The sequence below is a fragment of the Suricata suricatta genome, chromosome 9, assembly GCF_006229205.1.
Source record: "Suricata suricatta isolate VVHF042 chromosome 9, meerkat_22Aug2017_6uvM2_HiC, whole genome shotgun sequence".
NCBI classification, from domain to species: Eukaryota; Metazoa; Chordata; class Mammalia; order Carnivora; family Herpestidae; genus Suricata; species Suricata suricatta.
Window position 1 is genome coordinate 135,851,323 of NC_043708.1, and position 20,729 is coordinate 135,872,051.

Here is a 20,729-nt window from a genome sequence, read left to right on the forward strand (position 1 = left end):
CCCATATGAGAGAGCGGCAGAAGATTAACTGTTCTTATTTTTACATTCTCTCCGTCTTCTAATGGTAATTCCATTAGCATTGAAGTGTGGACGGATTCCTACTTCGGCTGATCCACCTCAGCTGAGCAGACAATAAAACCTGCTCATTTAGCCCAACACAGAAAATCTGCTTGCCTTCAGGTTTCACATTAATACAAGAAGAGACCAGAGAGGATCAAGAGCACTCTGCACGTAAAAGCGCACTGGCTTGGCCGGCGCTAGCCCCTTCCCGCGCTGCCTCTGTGTCAGAAAAAGAACAACACACTTTAAGCTTTGCCTTCCCGAAGTCTGCGTCAGAGAAAAGCGAAGCCAGGCACTTAAGAGGTCAGGTTCAGGCACAGGAGTTTTTAAAGAGCAGGTAGCGGGCTTGGCCTCCAGCCCCCCACTCCACCCCCCCGCCGCCCCGGACATGCACCACCAGCCACCGTGCAGAACGGCCCCGAGAGTCTCAGGGCAGAAAGGGACGGGAGCACAGGGAGGGTTTCCTGAACCTTCCGGCAACACAGACTGCGTCTCTACACATCTGAGTCACACCCCAGTGAAGAACCAATTGTATGGCTGAGAGGTTTCCTATGAATGTCAACGGGCACCTCCCTCCACAAAAACACAAACAAAAACAAAACACACAAACAAAAACCAGTTGTTAGTATCAGGACAACCTTCTTGGCTGAACGACTGCTCACAGTCAAGTCTGTCTCTCCCCAAAGGGCGCTAAGCAGAAGCAGAGGAAGGCAAAGCTTTCCCGCCAAACACAAGTCAGGGATAAGGGGTTCGATATGCAAAGTCTTTTATTTAAAATTTGAAAAGTTAAGACTTCCGACCACCTCAGCACACGCCATTCCCGCTCCTGGGGAGGAGTGGCGGTTCCGACCCGTGCAGAGCGCATTCTCACGTGCAGAACTCTGGAGGCACTTTAGAAGTGAAGCTTGGCTTCAAGATACAAACACTGGGGGCTTTGGCTCAACCTTTTAATATAAAAAATTCACTGATGTACAAAAATGTGAAAGTGTGACAATGACAACATATGAAATCCTGTGACCGAGTCCCCTCGAGTGCGCGCCGCGGTGCCCGTGCGCCCGCCCACACGCCCTGGCGTGGAAACAGAAGCTAATGCAGACCATTGCTCCCGAGAAGCGCCGCCAGGAGCGTCCCCACTCCGCCAGCCACAGACCAGTATCGATTCCAAACATTCAGTAACGAGCAGTAGGGCCTCTTCCAGGAACACCAAGGCGAACTTCCTACTCACGATGGACCAGCACAAATAAACCCAGCAGAAAGAGCACTGCATACTGGAAAACAAACACAGAGCATCACAAGTCAGAGAGGCTTCTAGAAGTTTGCAAGTCCTCGGAGTTGATGAGTAAGTGGGCCTTTGTGGCCAAGATAAAGGACTAAATGATCCAACTAGCAATCCACTTAGTACTTTTCCAAAATTAAGCAAAAGATTATATATAGATATGTATATATATTTTAATTTGAGAGCGAGAAAGAATGCGAGTGGGGAGAGGAGCAGAGGGAGAGAGAGAGAATCTCAAGTAGCCTTAGGCTCAGCACAGAGCCCAACTCGGGGCTCGATCCCACTTCTCAGGGATCATGAGCTGAACCGAGATCAGGAGTCAGATGCTCAACTAACTGAGCCACCCAGGAGCCCTAAAAGATCACATTTTTAATGGAACACAGTACAGGCTCTTACCTTAAATTTGGGGTAGTCATTCATGAGGATCGTCACAATCCCGATATAAGGAACAAATCTAAACAAACAAAAAAACATCATCACAGAACTTCCTAGGTAACCATTCTCATTTACCAAATATTCTCAATATCTTCCAGAGAAAAAAAATTTCCAGTTCACAGAGTCCATTCATACAGACTGTCCTAGAAGATGCTTTCAACCACTCATGTGACAGGGAAGTTAGGAATGTCACCATTTTATAGATGAGGAAACAGACGCTCGTGCCTGAGCTCCATGGCCTCCGGGGCCAAGAAGAGCACCAGAGCGGACATCTTAGGCCGCAAGATGGTGGCACTCATGCCTGGTGCTGGGCTGGCTGTCATAACCTTCAGAGAGCGGCCATGAGCCGGGCGGACAAGGCAAACTCAGCCGGGTGGGTACAAGGGACTTCATGTCAAGTGCCCACAAAGAGAGTGAAAGAGTGGCACTGTGGTACTTAAGACTTCACCACCCTCTCATTTTTCAGCCACCTGTCATCTGGCTCTGGCTTTCTTAGTCCTGAAACTTTTCCCAGAACAGTTCAAATCACCACATGCAGCAGACCGGTCTCACCTCCCACCTCCCTTCCCTCCTGCAGAACGGGACTTTGAGGACCACAAGCTTCCCTTGAAACCCCTTCCTCCTTGGGTTTCTCTAACACACCACAGATCTGTTTCTCTACCTACCTCCTGGCTGCTAGCCCTCCGGGTTTTTTTTTTTCCACGAGTCTTTCTTTCCCCTCACCCCCAAAGTTTATCCCCTTAAACTAGGTAAAACCACTGTTAAATAATCTCATAGACCTGATATATTTCCTCTGAAGTCTTTACTACAATTTTTAAAAGTTTATTGACTTCTTTGGGGGTGGGGCAGTGAGAGAGGATCTCCAGCAGGCTCTGCATTGTCAGCGCAGAGCCTGACACAGGGCTCGACTCCATGAACCATGAGATCATGACCTGACTTGAAAGCAAGAGTCGAACGCTTAACAGGCAGAGCCACCCAGGTGCCCCCACCATTTTTTATTACATAATTAGTTGCACAACTAGCTGCAGAGTGTGTGTTTCTCCTATTAGAGCTAAGCTCTGTAGGGGCAAAAACGATGCCGGTCTCACTCCCCCGTGTACACTCAAGGCCAAACGCCTTGCCCACAGTCGTAGGCATCTGGTAAATACGGCCTGACTGAATGAATGTCCAAGCCTCTTTTTCACCCTTTCCCTTAGAGATCTCATTTGCTCTAGGACTTCACGTCTCCCCTCAATGCAAAATCCTCCTCAACCTCCTAAGAACTCAGGAGAGAAAGAAAAGGTTAGCAGGGTGCCGTCTCCTCTTTTACTGCTGGACTCCGGAGTGGGCTCCACAATGCTGACCTGGAGCTTGCCCTCGAGAAGGGGCCGGGTTGAGGTGGAGACTGAACTTGCACGCTTTAAAATAGCCCAGATATTTCTATTCAGGGCTTTGCACCATGCCACAGGTGCACAACGAGGAACTATCTCCCACATAACACCTCCCTATCAAAGCCTTCAGGGAAGCTGGAGAAACAGAAATGTTGTCTTTGGTGCACTTGACTTCCTTTAAAGAACTCCTCTTACCCCGTCTCCTGTCCTCTCCCTTCTGGCACCACTACCCGACCCACCTCTCTCTCTCTCCCCATTCCCAAACTCTCATTCCGTAAGTTGGTGTTTCCTAAAATCCTGGCCTCCTTTGTCAGAATCACTTGGACAGCCTGTTAGAAAATGCTGGGTCTCCCCCAGATTTACGGAGTCAGAGCGTCTGTGGAAGGCGGCCCGGGTAATGCTTCTGCACACCGGGGTAGCAGGGGCTCAGTTCTAGCTGGTGGGGATGCCTGCACCTGGCGTGTGGTGGCAAATAATATCCCCTCCAAGGCCCCAGGCTTTGGTTTCTACCCCTGGGACCTCTAAGAGCTGAAAATTCAGTCCCTACGGGATGGCAGAGCTAAGCTCCAGGAGGACAGGTACAGGGTTTCTATAGTTTTAATAGGTATCTTTTCTTTTTAATGTGGTGACTTATTATTTTGTCTCAGTTATAACATTTTCATAAAAGCAATAGCTTTCAGTGGGGTAAGTCATCTAATTTAAGAATGTAAAGACGGGGGTGCCTGCGGGGCTCAGTCCATTAAGCGTCCGACTTCGTTTTGGCTCAGGTCATGATCTCACGGTTTCCTGAGCTCAAGCCTCATGTTGGGCTGGCACCACGAAACCTGCTTGGGACTCTCTCTTTCCCTCTCTCTGCCCCTCCTCTACTCACACAGTCTCTGTCTCTGTCAAAATAAAAATAAACTTAAAAAAAAAAGGATGTAAAGACAGATGTCTCACAGTAAAATGCAGACTAAAAGCGATAACAGCACCAGTGATTTCTACAAAAACAGGGTCAGGCTGCTTATTCCGACCTGCTGATGGGCAGCCGGTCTCACAGACGGACCCCCGCTGTTCCCTCCACGCCCTGTCCGTGCTCGAAGACCGTTTAGCTCCCAGTGAGCAGACAGCCTGTCTATGGGTTATCCCTGGACACGTTTTCCCCCCAAGGCTGGTGTTTCCTTGCCCCCCATACGGGAGATGGAAGCAACTCGGGCGTCAGGAGCAACGGAAGCAAATACTACGCCAGGCAGTCCAAAGTCAAACAAAAGATTTAACTCTCTGTCTCACCGTTTCCCTCCACGGACAGAGGCACCAAAGGCTGATAACCAAGCACACGGCGCCGCCATTATCGGCCACCTTAGATTCCAATCAGTTGCACGTTTTCCCTACCCTGCTCAGAGAAGCTCGGCTTTAGCAGAAGCAGAAGGTTTACAAGAAGTGAGACAAATGCCACCCACAAAGCCAACTCCAGGAGCGGCCGGCGTCAAGTTAACAACTAGGAGGTAGAGGATGGATAAACACGAGGGCCTGGGAGTTCTTGGAATTGAAGGTGCTGGAGGGGGAAGAACTATCTTCTGATATTTGGGAGAAAATAATTTTGCCAACTGTCAAAAGGGGTCTCTATCTGGGAGCTGACTTAAGAGGGGTCTTTGTTTCTACCCCAGAATGATGTTTCAAGTTAAGGAAAAAGTCCATTTGGGGGCACCTGGGTGGCTCAGTCCGTTGAGCGTCCGACTTCGTCTCAGGTCATGATCTCACGGCTCATGGGTTCAAGCCCCACGTTGGGCTCTGTGCTGACAGCTCAGAGCCTGGAGCCTGCTTCGGATTCTGTGTCTCTTTCTCTCCCTCTCCCCTGTTCATGCTCTGTCTCTCGAAAATAAATAAATGTAAAAAAAAAAAAAAAAAAAGGAAAAAGTCCATTTGAAAAGCCTCATCCTTAAAGCTGACTTTAGTAAACAGAGAGCTACATCACTCCGCTCCTTCCTTCTACGTTTAGGTCTCTCTTCATGGTCAACATAGCCCACCGCTCATCTTGAGCCAGCCTTTCCTGTCTCCTAGCGCTCTCTACTCTTCTCTAATAGGTCCTCTTGTGTTTTTCAACGTCCTGAATTTAGAAAGGATCACTCCTGTTAAATACTTGGTTGGTTCAGTATTAGTTTCATTTTCTACAGTTGTCCTTATTACATGTTGAAACATGAACAAGCCCTGAAAACACCCTGCTGGGGAAAGGAGCCAGACATAAACGAAGCCCGCATACTGTACGATTCTGTGGACAAAACACGTTCAGAACAGGCAATGCAGAGACGCAGAGTGGGTTAGCGGAGCCGGAGCTGCAGGGACAGGGACTGGGGACCGACTGCTGGTGGGTACGGAGTTTTCCTTCGGGAGCGCGACACGGTCTGCGATCAGATCGCGGTGACGGCTGTGTGACCTTGTGGATACAGTAAAACCCACTGAACTGTGCACTGTTACGTGGTGAATCTTATTCTCTAATATATGTGAATTCTAGCTCAATAAAAGTGTTTTAACTTGTTTTTATTTAGGGCCTTAGGCCTCAGTGTAAAACTTTAGGGTGCAACTACTTGAAAAACATTTTTTTTGTTTTGATTGCACAAAGACATTGGTACCACAGTCACAGTCATAGACTGACCTGTAAAAACAGTTATCCTCAAGGTTTGGGTACAGTCTGACTTTGAATTATCAGTTTAGTGTTTTATAAACACAATTTCCACAGAAGGAGTGCTCTGCCCCACGGTGCCAAGGGAAGTGGCAGCATAACCAATGCCAATGAGTCAGTGAAACGAAGGTTCTGGGCTCCTGCGACATGGGTCCCAGAGGTTTGTCCTCGGTGGAAAGTTATTTAATGCAGAGATTACTTTTTTTCATTAAAAGCAACAAAAAGGTCTGTATCTTCAATGTTGGGATTTTATTTTACTTTTTTAAGATTTTACTTTTTAGGCGGCACCTGGGCTCACGATCAGCATGGAGCCTACTTAAAAAATAAATAAATAAAATAAAAATAAAGATTTCATTTTTAAGTAATCTCTTTAATCTCTTTGAAGTAATCTCTGACCCAGCCAGGCGCCCTTCAATGTTCGGATTTTAGAAATAACATTGTATACACTTAAAGATGTTTTTAAAGTTCTTTAGAAAGACTAGTTACTTTAAGTATGTTTTGGGGCACCTGACTGGTTCAGTCCGTGGAGCATGCAACTCTTGATCTCAGGGTTGTAAGTTCGAGCCCTATGTTGGATGTAGAGATTACTTGAAGCATTTTTTTAAAATATTTATTTTTGAGAGAGAGACAGAGACAGAGACAGAGTGCAAGCGACAGAGGGGCAGAGAGGAGGAGGCCCAGAATGTGAAGCAGGCTCCAGGCTCTGAGCTGTCAGCACAGCTCGACATGGGGCTCGAACCCATGAATTGTGAGATCACGACCTGAGCCAAAGTCAGCTGCTTAACTGACTGAGCCACCCAGGCACCCCAGGTGTAGAGATTACTTAAAAATAAATAAAATCTTTTTTAAAAAGGTATGTTTAGGTCCAACGCGGGAAAGGAAGTTCCCTTGAGCTGGAGACATGCGCACAGTGACACCGGGGCTCGGGCTGCTCCCGCCCCGCTGGAGCCGGGGCAGCTCGCCCGCTCGGAGTCCCTGTGGGACGAGAACTCAGTGCGGCGGCCTGCTCTCTGGCGGGATCGCTGGGAATCCAGGGTCTGCGGAGGAAGGGGCGTCTGAATAGTGAGGACCAGCGGCCGGCCGCCTCGGAAGCGTCGCGCCAGCACCTCGGAGGGATGGTTAAGGGCGGGCATCCGGAGTCGGCCAGCCGCCTGCCGCTGTCAGTGTGGCCTTGGAGAGGCGACCTGACTCGTCTGTGTTTCCTCATCTATAGAATGGAAATATTAGGGTTGTTCTGAGGTTAAAAAGAGGTAATACTTGTGAAGAATTTAGAATGAGTCTCCGGCATACAGTAAGCCCTTTCAAGTGTGAGTGACTGTTAATACCATTAGGAACGCGAGGGGAGCAACAATGCCGTGTGTCCTCATATCAACGACTTACAATTCCTTCCTCCACTGATCTGTTCTCCTGATAAATCTGAAATAAACAGGCTTCAGATAACTTTTTACTTTCAGTTGACCTCAATGGTTTTAAGACTAGAAATAAGACAGTATGAAATAAACACGGTGAAGTTAATTTAGACGGCACATCACGTTGCTGACTTACGTAACGACTTCAGAAACATATCCCATGAAGCACGATCACACTGCCCGGGACCCCAGAGACTGGTGCGTGTCGACGTCAGCGTGCATGGAAGGTGCCCAGCAACGCGTCTTGAACGAACTAAGTAAAAGATGGATTTCTAAAACTGTCACCCCAATCGTCATCTCATCACTAGTGCTCCTTCACTGGACCCCATTTCCTCTGGCGCAGCGCACCCCAAGTTTTAGAGGTATTCTAAGAATACTTTTCAAAGGACGCAAGGGGAGTCGGTAGAACCGGCACCGAAACACGATACTCAGTTGTGCGCAGCAGACGCCCGCACAGGGGCCACCACGTCTCACGCTCAGTGACACCCGCTCTATACTCACCCCCTTGCTCTCCCCACGACATCTTTCTTCTCCAGCCAGTGTTGTCCTTGTTTGTAGAGGCCTCGGTCATCAACCGCATTATTATCTCCTTTGGTCAAAAACTTGATGTGTCCATTTTGCCTTAAGAGAGTATGGGAGACCCGAGTTATCAAATACCTTCATGCCACTTGCAAGCCCCAAACGTGCTTTTGTTAACCAAAACTCCCGTGGAACGGCGGTATTTTACCAGCAGTCCTAGTATCAAAATAGTTACCGATTTGCTGAAAGGGTGTTCACAGGTGTGTTTATAAGAGGAAAAAACTGGAAACGGGTTGAAAGTCTAACATTCAGGAGCCGGAACCCACGCGCACTGAGAACAACATTGTAGAAGGATGGTGAAGGACACACGGAGATCACACACATCCCACTGCGTGAAGGAAAGGTTACTGAACAGCACAGACAGTAAGTCTCATAAAAATACTGAAATAAACACAAGCCACCAATTTTCTGTAAATACAAAGAGCAAAGGAACACATTAAGCTACCTCATATGATCAGCAATCAGTGCTAGGGGAAACTACAGAATAACCTCTTCTCCACAAGCTGTGAGGGAGAAAGGAAGCCAGAGGAAGAATTTACACGTTAAATGGAAGAGACGCTAAAGCCAGCTGCACCCAAGGAGCTTATTTGAATCAAGAGTCAAACAAACTGCTAAAAAGAAAAAACGGTTACGACACAATTGGGAATTTGAACAAAAACTAGAAACATAATGAGGCAAAGGCGCGGTTGCTCCTTTCTGGGTATAACCACGCGGACGGCAGTTACGGTTTTTAGAAGCTCCCTGCTTATGCTTTATAGATATTTGCTAAAATATTTACATACGACATGACACGAAAGTAGGGTCTGACTCAAGTAATGCTGGCAGGAGGGTGGGGAGAGGCGGTGGCGTAAGTGGGGCGAAGTGACCGGAGACGAGCAAGTCCTGGGACTGGCGGGTTCATCGTACATTCTGCGTACTTCTGTGCACGTTATACATGCCTCATACTTAATTGATTTTAATTGTATTTAGCTTTTAAACTGTTCTTAATGCTTATTTATTTTTGAGAGACAGAGAGAGACAGAGCGTGAGCAGGAGAAGGGCAGTGAGAGAGGGAGACACAGAATCTGAAGCAGGCTCCAGGCTCTGAGCTGTCAGCACAGAGCCCGACGCGGGGCCCGAACCCACCAGCTGCAAGATCATGACCTGAGCCGAAGCCAGACGCTTAACCGACTGAGCCACCCAGGCGCCCCTTAATTTGATGTTTGAGTGGGCTCCATACTCAACGTGGGGCTTGAATTCATGACCCTGAGATCGCCGGTCGCAGGCTGCACCGACTGAGCCAGTCAGGCGCCCCAGAAATGCACCACATTTAAAAAATAAAGGAGACCTGGGGCGCCTGGGTGGCTCAGTCGGTAAGTGTCTGACTTCAGATTCTGTGTCTCCCCCTCTCTCTGACCCTCCCTTGCTCATGTTGTCTCTCTCTCTCTCTCTCTCTCTCTCTCTCAAAAATAAGTAAAACATAAAAAAAATTAAAAAAAAAAAATAAAGGAGACCTGAAGTGATATACCAAGGTATAAGCAGTGGCTGGCTAAGGCTTTCTTTAGCTTACCTTTTTCTTTTAATTTTTTTTCTCCAACAAACATACATTACTTTTGCATGTTAGGAGTTATAGGAAAAGCATTTTACTTGATCAGGGAATTAGTGTAATTCTGCTAAAGAACAGGAGGTTTCCAGTAATTTTAAAGTTTAATTGAAAGCAAAGCACATTTTACAGTTCGATAAAGACTAACTTAAAATGAATTCAAATGAGTTTGGGCTAACTACTATATTAGAAAGAAGAAAATTACCCTCAGACTCCTACTGACTAATAGCCACTTAGATTCTAAGCCAGAAACTGGCTTACTAGACACTAAATGTGCAGATGAACCTAAATTGGAAGGTGTTGCAAACACCAAAGCCAGTTAAGTGCAAAGAAACACACTAAAAATGAGATTCTGGTTAGAAAAAATGCAAATATATACAGAGAAAAAAAATACCGTGTAGCTGACAAGTCGGCGAGTGAAGGAAGGTCTGAAACGATCTGGGGAGGGAAAGAAGGCGGTGCAGAGAGCGGCCGCAAGAGTCCGAGTCAGGAGCGCCAAGGAGGGGTCCTCAGCCACGCAGCAGCAGCAAGCCCCCGAGGCAGAAGAGGAAAGTCAAGTTTGAGGCAAGGAGAATGGGGGGGACGGGAAAGCTCCCCAGGAAAGGAAAGGGACGCTACAGGAGATCTGCGCTCCTCCCAAAGGCTCGATTTACCGACAACACACCCAGAGACCCGAGCTCCCCGCTCTGGGGCGCTGTCAGGGGAGACCGCAGGAGGGGTCCTGAAAAGCAGAGGTCCCCTCCACCTGACGGCAGTGGTGGCGGCCGGCTCCTGATCTACGCCAGCACCTCACGGCTCGGCTGGTGGTCCCCACCAACGACGGAGGACACGTGCGGGCAGGGCTTCTCTCTCACCAGCACGGGGACCGAGTGCTTGGCACGCTCTCTCTCCAGAGAGCTCGGTGTGCTTTGCAGCTGAATTCGACCCGCATAATACTGGGATGCTAAAAGGGAGGAATTAATCACTTTCTAGATAAGAAAAAGTAAGACCTAAAAAACCAAATGGGTGCAAAACAGTCCATCTCTCTGCACAGAAAAAGCAAAGCTAAGGACTAAGTCATCCCAACCGCGAAATTTCTCCTTCCGAACACCTGACCACATGCCAGTATTCAATATCATCAAATTATAGTACCTTATGTAATAGGCTGAACTCACTAAATGCGCATTAGAGTAGGCTACAAAATAAGATAAAGTAGGAACTTATACGTGGGAAAAACATAAGCATTAAGAGACTAACGGCTAATATGAGGAACTGTCCAAGAGAATTAAGTCAACGATCATTAAAAGCGATGCCGCCTCTTTACACGGAAGCACAAACCTATGTGCTAGCCCTTTCCTGACTCATTTACCCTGGAAGAAAACGGAAAACAAGAGAGGGGTAACGGGAGAGAGAGGATTCGAGGAGGACTGTTGCGCCCTTAGCCTCAGCCAGCGCACTGCGCCTGCGCGCGCACCTGGCCGCGGTCCCGCAGGAGGAGGAGCGGGAGTTCCCGTTTTACGTGATTAAACCCAGTCCTCACGGTCAACGCAGGAGGTGGCCGAGTCTTTAAAGAACACCACTGACCACCTCTTCCCAATATACTATTGACTCTTCCAAACTACCTTCTATTACAAATACTAGAAGTTTCTTAGAAGGGTTTTTGCCTGAGCTCAGCGGTGCACTGGAAGTGAGCCCCCGGCCTCACTGCCCAGTCAGATGGCTCCGCCCGCGTGGTTAGTGTCGCCCCACGAACAGGCGGTCCTGTCCCAGAGTGACTATGCTGGGCGCGAGGAACAGATTCAAATTTATGGACCCAATACCAACATATTAAGCAGTACTTGTCCAGCTGATTTTTTAATTTAGGGATTCTTTGCGTACGTGGGAATACCGTGTGTTCCTCCATATATTCCTGAGATCACGTTACAAAGAAAAGAGTAGACCCCAGTGCTGTACAGAGGGAGAAAATATATGTTTATAACACAAGGAGAGGACTACCCCAAATTTAACTTTCTCCGGGTGCTAGGTTACCTGTGATTTTGTCTGCTGTGTCTCCTAAATGTACACAGCATCATGTGTATAAATGTGATAAGAATGTTCAGGGGCGCCTGGGTGGCTCAGTCGGTTAAGCCTCCAACTTCAGCTCAGGTCAGATCTCACATTCATGGGTTCGAGCCCCCCGTTGGGCTCTGTGCTGACCTCTAGCTCAGAGCCTAGAGCCTGCTTCCATGTCTGTGTCTCCCTCTCTCTCTGCCCCTCTCCCTCTCATGCTCTGTCTCTCTTTGTATCAAAAAATAAATAAAACATTTAAAAAATTAAAAAAAAATGTTCACAAGATGGAGGGTCGATATCTGGAAAACAAGAGTTTCGTATGATATTTACAAATTCACAAAGGCACAGTACAGAGTGTGCAAGGCGCAGGTGGAAGAGGAGAAAGGAGAACAAAGAGAGAAGTCAGCTGAACAAGTCCCACCTCTGTTCTTCTCAGAGCTCAGGACTGTATTTCTTAAAATATTGTTCAAATGGAAGAAATGTGCAAAAGTCCAAAAATCAGCCTGAAAAGAGTCAGGGCACATTTACTTCAAACAATCCATTCTGGTTGTCATTTGGTCCCACATTTAATGACAATGTTAACACTGTTAAATCAAATGACTGTCGGGGTGCCTGGGTGGCTCAGCTGGTTGAGTGTCTGACTTCGGCTCAGGTCACGATCTCCCGGTTTGGGAGTCTGAGCCCCATGTCCAGATCTGTGCTGACAGCTCAGAGCCTGGAGCCTGTTTTGGATTCTATGTCTCCCCCTCTCTCTGCCCCTCTCTCCCTCCCACTCTATCTCTCTCAAAAATAAACATTTAAGAAAAAAATTTAAATGATTATCACAATCAGTATTTTAGTCTCCCCAAAAGAAAAAAGGAAATTGGAAGCTTCAGAATATTAACTGGATCTGTTATCTAAACAGGACTTTGGGGCACCTGGGTGGCTCAGGAGGTTGTGTCCGACCTCAGCTCAGGTCACGACCTTGTGGTTTGTGAGTTCGAGCCCCACATTGGGCTCTGTGTTGACAGCTCAGAGCCTAGAGCCTGCTTCGAATTCTGTGTCTCTCTGCCTCTATCCTACTTGCTCTAGGTCTGTCTCTCAGAGGTAAATCAACTTTAAAAAAGTTAAAAAAAAAATACTACCTCCCCCAAAAAAGAACAAAAAAACACACAGGACTTCAAGTTGAAGGCATCTTCAGAACCTAAAACGAATCAACAACCTTAAAATATTCAGAATTCTGTTAAAATTATCTTAAAATTTTAAGGACTCTGTACTTGATATATCTGTCAATGAAGCTGCCCTAAGACAAGATGAGCCATTTAAAATAAGAAACTCACGCAATTTCGAGGGAACGCATATGAAAACAGACAACTTCCGCTCTACCCAAAACAAGGTGTGAGTTTAATTTGATTTTCTCTGCTAAATTCGGGAAAAGTTGGTTCTGCTCTGCTTACAAAAGGCAACGCTAAGAACAAACACTGCAATTACACTCTGAGACTCTGGAAAACAATACCTGCACTGAATAAACCGTCACAATTTCAAACTATTTTTTTAATTTTTAAAATTTATTCTGAGAGGGGCGCCTGGGAGGCTCAGTCGGTTAGGTCTCCGACTTCGGCTCAGGTCATGATCTCACGTTCGTGGGTTCGAGCCCCGCATCCAGCTCTGTGCTGATACGCTCAGAGCCTGGAGCCTGCTTCCTGTTCTGTGTCTCCTTCTCCCTCTGCCCCTCCCCGTCTCATGCTCTGTCTCTCTCTGTATCAAAAATAAATAAAACATTAAAAATAAATTTATTCTAAGAGAGAGAAAGTGCAAGAGGGGGAAGAGCAGAGATGGTGGGAGACAGAGAATCATAAGCAGGTTCTGTACTACCAGCATGGAGCCTGACCAAGGGCTTGAACCCATGAACTGTGAGATCATGACCTGAGCCAAAGTTGACACTTAACCAACAGAGCCTCCTAGGCGCCCCCAAACTAAATTTCTAAAAACGTTAAGTCATTTCTTCCTAGTCAGTAGCAAAATGCTGTTTTAAAATTATAATCTTTCAAAATATATACCTAAGTTTGAAAAAAAAAAAAGAGCAGTCAGATCTTCAGTTTATCAGTGAAGAAAGAATACTCTTAAATCAGAATTAAAAAAAATTTTTTTTACTGTTCATTTATCTTTGAGACAGAAGCGGAGCATAAATAGGGGAGGAGCAGGGGTGGGGTGGGGGGAGACACAGAATCTGAAGCAGGCTCCAGGCTCTGAGCTGTCAGCAGAGAGCCCAATGTGGGGTTCGAACTCACGAACCATGAGATCATGACTTGAGCTGAAGTCAGATGCCCAACCGACTGAGCCACCCAGGCGCCCCTTAAACTAGAATGTTTATGGGGACTTTCAAAAAGCAACAGTTGACAGTTCCTTCTTCTTTAAGTGGAGAAAATAAGTTAGGGGTGGTGTGAGAATAGGATAATATTTATTTAGGGCTCCCTCACTCCCCAGAGCCTTTATCAGCTGCGTACTGTCCTACTCCCCCTCTGTGTGACCTCTCGGACACCTACATTTTCCTTCCCTCCTGAATGAGTGCCTAGGCTAGAAAGACTACAGATTGGAAGGGAAGGGCGGTGAGGAGTATGGAGCTGGCGGGGAGCCTGGGCTCAGAACTCACAGATCTTATGACTCATCTTTCAAAACCTCTTAATGTTACGGATGAAGAACACACTGAGACGTGAAGGTTTTTGCTCATTGTTATGTCCCACCTCCCCCTCCAGTGATCCTAGAGGTTTTATATACATCCTTTCTACTTCTAAATCCTTTTTAAAAATTATTTTAATGTTTATTTATTTTTAAGAGAGAGAGAAAGAGCAAGCGGAGAAGGGGCAGAGAGAGAGAGAGAGAGGGAGACACAGAATCCGAAGCAGGCTCCAGGTTCTGAGCTGTCAGCACAGACACAGGACTTGAACCCACAAATCAGAAGATCATGACCTGAGCCGAAGTCAGATGCTTAATGACTTAGGGTGCCCCTCTTTGATTCTGAAATGCAAGAGTCTATGTTTAAAGAGTAATTAGTTTTTTTGGAATTTGAAAAAGTTGATAAATTTATTCTTATTTGACACATCTGTTAGATTGCCTTAAAGGTTTTTTTCCCAAAGATTAAGGAGGGCTACCTCATCAATAACATTAGAAAATTCTATTTTGGGGGGCGCCTGAGTGGCTCAGTCAGTTAAGTGTCCAACTTCGGCTCAGGTCATGACCTTGTTGCTTGTAAGTTCAAGCCCCATGTCAGGCTCAGTGCTGACAGCTTAGAATTCTTTGGATTCTGTGTCTCCCTCTCTCTGCCCCTCCCCTGCTCGCGTGCGCTCTCTCTCTCATAAAAAAAAAAAAAAAACTATTAAAAAAATAGAAGATTCTATTTGGGATCATCCTTTATGTCTTATGTTTTGGGGGATGATACACAGGGCTATGGATCTGATTGAGAAGTAAAACAACCAAGAAAAACTTCAGAGAAATAGATGAATTAATAAATAACTATTTAGTTTTCCAAATGTTCACCAAACCTTCAGATATTCATAAAAATGGATTAGAAGAAGGACCTAGAGGTGTTCCCCATGCTTCTTAATCTTCAGGCTATCAAAATTAAATTCTCAAATACTAAAACGTGAAAATATTTTAAAACAGAGAAGATATAGTTTGCACATACTTTTCATGAATCTTCAAGACTCGGTGAACTATAGGAATCTCTCTTCCTTCTATCCTAAAAACAACAATTTCTCCCACTCGAATGGGATCTTCAACGCGATTTGTTAAAAAGAGAAGATCTCCTCTATGAAATGCAGGCTCCATGCTGCCACTAGGAGAAAAAGAAGAACAGGAGAAAGAAAGTGTGAGATCAAAATTACTTTCAAAATGAGATACTGAACAAAACAACCCAAAGTATCACCCTTAGGGTATACTCAGTGCCTTAACAAATATGTCAATATCAATGTATGCTGTCCTCAAAGTGTGGCGCCCGCGGGCTCATGGGCTAACAAACCTGCCTGTAGTGATCAGCCTTTACTATCTAGATCCATTTCAAGCATTACTATTCAAAGGAGCTTCAATCTTGAAAAGGGCAATGTTACGAATTCCTTAACCTTTTAAAATTTCAAGTGACAAATGGAATATAAAAGAATGAACTTTATAATCATTGCCCTTATTCTCACCTCATCTGAAAACGCTAAACATATTCAAAATATATTCAAATGAGAACTGGATCATCTTCTGCCATTTATAAAAATAGAGACCATGATGACCTTCTGGATTGGACCCATTATGAAGGAAAAACAGCTCATCCAAAGAACAGTCAGCTACAAAGATAATGCTTCCGTTCTCAACTTATTTATTTGAAGAAGAGAAACAAGAAAGAAAACTAAGAAGAGCAGAGATTTTTGTCTAAGAATTTCAGAAACAAGTAAAGGATTCGATCCCGTGGTAACTAGTGAAGATAAAACTTCTAGCATGCTTTCTCACCTCTCCTCTGTCTGGCCAGATACCAAGCTCTTCAACGGTCCTAAGATATTTGTACTAACTAATGAGCCTTTTCTTGCTGTGAAGTATAGCCCATCAGTATTATTTTCCAAAACTCAAGCTCCAGTTTTCAACAATAGATTTAGTAAGAAGAAAACAGACAGATAAGGATTAAAATATGAGAATAAGGACAAAGTCCAAACATTTCTCTCTGGAGACTCTGGGACCTTATAAGAGACTATAGCAGTGGTTCCCAAACTTTGCTGCACATTAGAATCACCGGGGACTTTAAAAAACCCCCGCACTCTAGGTCAGATCTCTGGCCGCAAATCAGAATCCCTGGGCACGGGAGGCAGGCAGCAGTGTTCAGTAAAGACCCCAGGGATTCCAACATGTAGTAAAATCTGGGAACCAGGACATCCGTGGATTTTCCAGTACATGTTTATTCTCAAAACTTTTGCTGAGGTTCCTCAGGGGACAATGAGTGTTCCCTTTTCCAGATGTTCAGGCAGAAGTTAGGACAGGTATTTGGTGAAAACTAGACATGTAGTTTTCAAGGTTTTACTGATTGCTCTTTAAAATCAGTGACATCTTTTGTTCAGATAAAACCATGCTTGAAAATTATATAAATAAAACAGAATAAAGCTGAGTTGCTATGGTTCAATGGTTCATTTTTATTGAGCATTTATGTATACAGAGTGCTTTTCTAAGTTTTTTATAAGCAATCTACAATGTAGATTTTTTAAATTAAAATTTAACATTTATTCTTGAGGGAGAGAGAGAGAAAGAGAGAGAGAGAGACAGAGGGAGACAGAGCATCAGAGCATGAATGGGGGAGGGACAGAGAGTGAGGGAGACACAAAATCTGAAGCAGGCTCCAGGCTCAGAGCCATCAGCACAGAGCCAGATGCAGGGCTTGAACCCATGTACCATGAGATCACAACCTGAGCCAAAGTTGGACACTCAACCAACTGAGCCACACAGGTGCTCCTGATGTAGATATTATTATTACCCCAATTTTATAGATAAGGAGATTGAGGCTAAGAAAGGTATAAAATTATCAACCAAAAAAATTATAAAGGAAGATTTGAACAGGGAGTCCAAGAGAATCCACTCTCACTCTGCTAAACTGCCTCGGAACCACTCTAGAATTCTCGGGAGTGCACAATCACATCTACATTTAAGAAACAACACTTCAGGGGCTTCTGGGTGGCTCAGTTGGTTGAGCATCTGACTTCGGCTCAGGTCATGATCTCACAGTTAGTTGAGTTCAAGCCCCGCATCTGTCTGCGGTCAGCACAGAGCCTGGAGCCTGTCTTCGGATTCTGTGTCTCCCTCTCCCTCTGAACCACCCCCCCTTCTCACGCAGTCTCTCTCTCTCTCAAAAATAAATAAAACATTTAAAAAATTTAGAAGAGGGGCGCCTGGGTGGCCCAGTCGGTTAAGCCTCTGATTTCGGCTCAGGTCAGATCTCACATTCGTGGATTCGAGCCCCGCTGTCAGCACAGAGCCTGGAGCCTACTTCCAGTTCTGTGTCTCCTTCTCTCTCTGCCCCTCCCACTCTCACGCTCTGTCTTTCTCTGTATCAAAAATAAATAAAAACATTAAAAAAATTTAAAAAGAAATTTAGAAGATAAAGGAAAAAAAAGAAGAAACATCACTTCAGAAGCTATAGTGGAAAGGACATTTAAATATTTATTTACATAATGAGTGGACTAGAAAAGACCAGAAGGTCGATTGGGAGGCCAGTTGTCCAAACTATTACTTAGAATCAAACGCTTGGCAACCATTAAAAGCGTTATTAAAAATATGGACACAGGAGAATCGTAAGAGGACAAAGAAAGAAAAGGATGCATAGAACTACTTCAATTATACAGGAAGTAATACACATGAAGAGAGAGACTAAAATGGTGCCAGGCATTATATTCCAAACTCTGGGCGACTTTATTTCAGCTAGATTCTTTGTGTTTTCAATGTTTCATATAATGAAAATATATTAACTTTTTCTGATTATAAAGACATATTTTTAAAGGTCACTACAACACCCCAGCAGGAAATGAACGGCCTAAAATAGAACAATGCAGGGGAGACAATTATGAAAGAGTAGAAGAGAGAGGGGAAATAACAAATTTGACAGCCAATCAGATGTGACAGAAAGGGGTGATCAGGGATGGCTCCTGGGTTTCAGACAATGGCACGGAGCAGATGGTGTGACAGTCACAGACATGGGGGAGGAAGAACAGGTGTGCGGGGAGAGGAGATGAATTTTACTTCTATTACATGGAGTTTCAAGGGCCCGGTCAACACTCAGAGGGAGATGTCCAGGGTAGGATGGAAACAAGAGTCTACGTTTCAGGGAGGAAGCCGGATGAGAAATAAAATGAGTTAAAAATGCAGATAGAGAAGGCAATTTACAACCGTGCGCAGTGAGAGGGCCTTTAAAGAAAGAAACTGGGAGAAACTTTCTATACATTAAATAATTAGTAACCCTCTGACCATTGCTTAAAACTATCCTTGTACATTTAATACATCATAAACTTCATAAAAAGTTATATATAAACCACTTAAATGTTTTTAAACTGACTTCAGTTCTATAAACGGGGACAAAACAGTTTTGAAAGTTCCCTGAAACCCAGTTAATTATACTGGAATTTAAAAAATATATATATTAAAAAAGAAAAGCTGTTTGTCTTTATTCCCAATGACTTCACCAAAGTCCTAAAAGTGGATTCTCAGTTAACCTGGGTCCTTTGAGGCATGTTTGGTTCCAGGTAAAAATTCTAGTCCTCGAAGTTACATGAAACCTGGGGTACCTGCCCTCCCTTGGCCACCCAGTCACATACCTTCCCTCCCTCTAGGGACGCTCCTCTAGTCTTGATCAAATTCTCTTCCAATATGACCTGGTCTCTTTTAATGTCCTTTATTTCACATATCAGAAAAGCTTAGTATATAAATAAGCCTAGCTGCAAAATAACTTATCCAAATGCCACGTTTAAGCCCCAACTGACAGGACAAATTTTCTAGCTGCAGCAGAAGTGAACTGTCTTCAGGACCACGGCCGTGTCGAGCAGGTCGAATCCCCTGCTCACTCTACCATCCCCAGGTTAAGGGTCATTAGACTGCCCGTCAGCATCTCCACCGAAGGGAACGCAGTATGAAATAACCCCAGAAGAATCTCTAAAAGGAGGCTCCCAGGGCTCTCTGTCTACACCTTTCCCCTGCAGTGCCAATGAGTGTGGCTCCTCCTGTGATGCTTGAAATGGAAGCTCTCCACTGAATTTAAAACTGTCTGGGAACTGTCTCTATACTCCCAGACTAGTACATTAAATGCTTTCCCAGCTAATAAAATCCATGCATGCCTTTGGGTCTCTAAAATTATAGTTCCGTGAGTGTTCAGAAACACAGAGCAAAGGTCTGCGTAATAGCAAGTAAGGTGATGGTGAGACCCTGGTGCGAGAACCACGTGTGGCTGAAACTCGTATATCCTTTGTTTCTTAATGTTTATTTTTGAGAGAAACAGAGACAGAAAGCAAGCACAAATGGGAGAGGAGCAGAGAGACAGGGAGACACAGAATCTGAAGCAGGCTCCAGGCCCTGAGCTGTCAGCACAGAGGCTGACGCAGGGCCTGAACCCATGGACTGTGAGATCATGACCTGAGCCGAAGTCAGATGCTTAACCGACTGAGCCCCCCAGGTGCCCCTGAAATCCGTAGATCCTAATATGACAATGCAGGAATCAAACTGATCTTGTTTATAGCAATGTACTATTATCTAGACTCTACACAACATTAGTGATTTTATATTAATACACCATTATCTCTTAAGAAAAAAACTCGAAATAGCTTATATAATTAAACCCCACATGAGACAGAACTATAATGATTCAATTCAACAACCAAGTGGTAATTCTCCCAGGAGTCAGTTACTAAATGAGGCTTTCACAGCACTAGAGTCTGAGTACAAAGGTAGAGAAGGAGGTACGGTGGAAAACATCAGTACTGTCTGTCACTTTAAGAGACAGCACTGCTATCTTCAAAATTCCTGCAGTCTATTTAGAAGTGATATTTAAAGGTCAGCAGGAAACATGGAAGTAATCAGTGACGCTGTGTACTGACACTGAGGACGTGCTGCAGGAAAACTCTTAATGCATGGAGATGACACATGATCTAGTAAATTAGCAACTAAATATCAGTCTTGATGTATCAAACCGAAGCGTGTACCAAGGCAGAAGAACTTCAGGAAAATACAGCACATTGTAGTAAGAGATGTGCCAAAAAGAAAACTCATATAGTAATCATTTTCTAGAAAAGTCCTGAGCCCTTTGGGGTCTGAATGGTAAGTGCCTGACAAGGCTGTGTGTTTCTCACAGTTGAAAAATAGCAACTAATCTTCTTTCAGACCCTCTTCTGGGAGAGTGTAGTTTCTAGAACAACAATACAACAGTTATTCAATTACTCCATTTTTCTCTCAAGTAATGCCATGCAATTCTACGCCGTGACAAGAAACCGTTACCTGAGCACCACCACGATTGGACTTTCACTTCCGGTTATGACCATCAGCCCCTTCCAGATCATTAGCGCCGAGGAGACTATCATTCCAAAATTGAGGACTTGATAGTACAGCTGTAAAACAGGAGAGGAAGTCAGATCCATAATTACCCCACTCAAAAAAGCAACCGAGAGTAGTATCAGTTTAAAAATTTTCAGGCAGTACTACTAGGGCGGCTGGAGTTCTGAAAGGTTCTTGAGCGTGCTGCCACGATTTCCCCACCGGCCCCCGAACAGCCCTCCAACCACCCAGTAGCCTTCCCCTTTTTGTTCGCTAATCACGCTACCCTTGCAGGGTAATTTATGTTCCGAAA

The 20,729-nt window shown here is 45.1% G+C and overlaps 1 protein-coding gene and 1 long non-coding RNA gene across 6 annotated transcripts in view; both read right to left on the reverse strand.

Moving 5' to 3' along the window:
- The window catches only part of SEC11A (SEC11 homolog A, signal peptidase complex subunit), a 49,366-nt gene that overhangs the window by 6,915 nt on the left and 21,722 nt on the right, over positions 1-20,729 (reverse strand). Inside the window, exons 2-6 of one of the 5 annotated variants that reach the window (XM_029950744.1) lie at positions 20,381-20,490; positions 15,063-15,212; positions 7,711-7,830; positions 1,733-1,790; positions 810-1,328 (exon numbers count right to left, since the gene is read on the reverse strand). In XM_029950744.1, the coding sequence (XP_029806604.1) occupies positions 1,278-1,328; positions 1,733-1,790; positions 7,711-7,830; positions 15,063-15,212; positions 20,381-20,490 (489 nt within the window). In that variant the 3' untranslated portion in view covers positions 810-1,277. Of the gene's footprint in view, positions 1-809; positions 1,329-1,732; positions 1,791-7,710; positions 7,831-15,062; positions 15,213-20,380; positions 20,491-20,729 lie in introns of those variants that run through there. The other 4 variants (XM_029950745.1, XM_029950746.1, XM_029950742.1 and 1 more) reach the window with 4 other exon arrangements.
- On the reverse strand, positions 7,837-10,799 carry LOC115301055. Its single transcript, XR_003912957.1, has 3 exons — positions 10,116-10,799; positions 9,765-9,808; positions 7,837-8,059 (listed from the first exon to the last, which is right to left on the reverse strand). It is a non-coding gene; the product is annotated as an uncharacterized LOC115301055 (long non-coding RNA).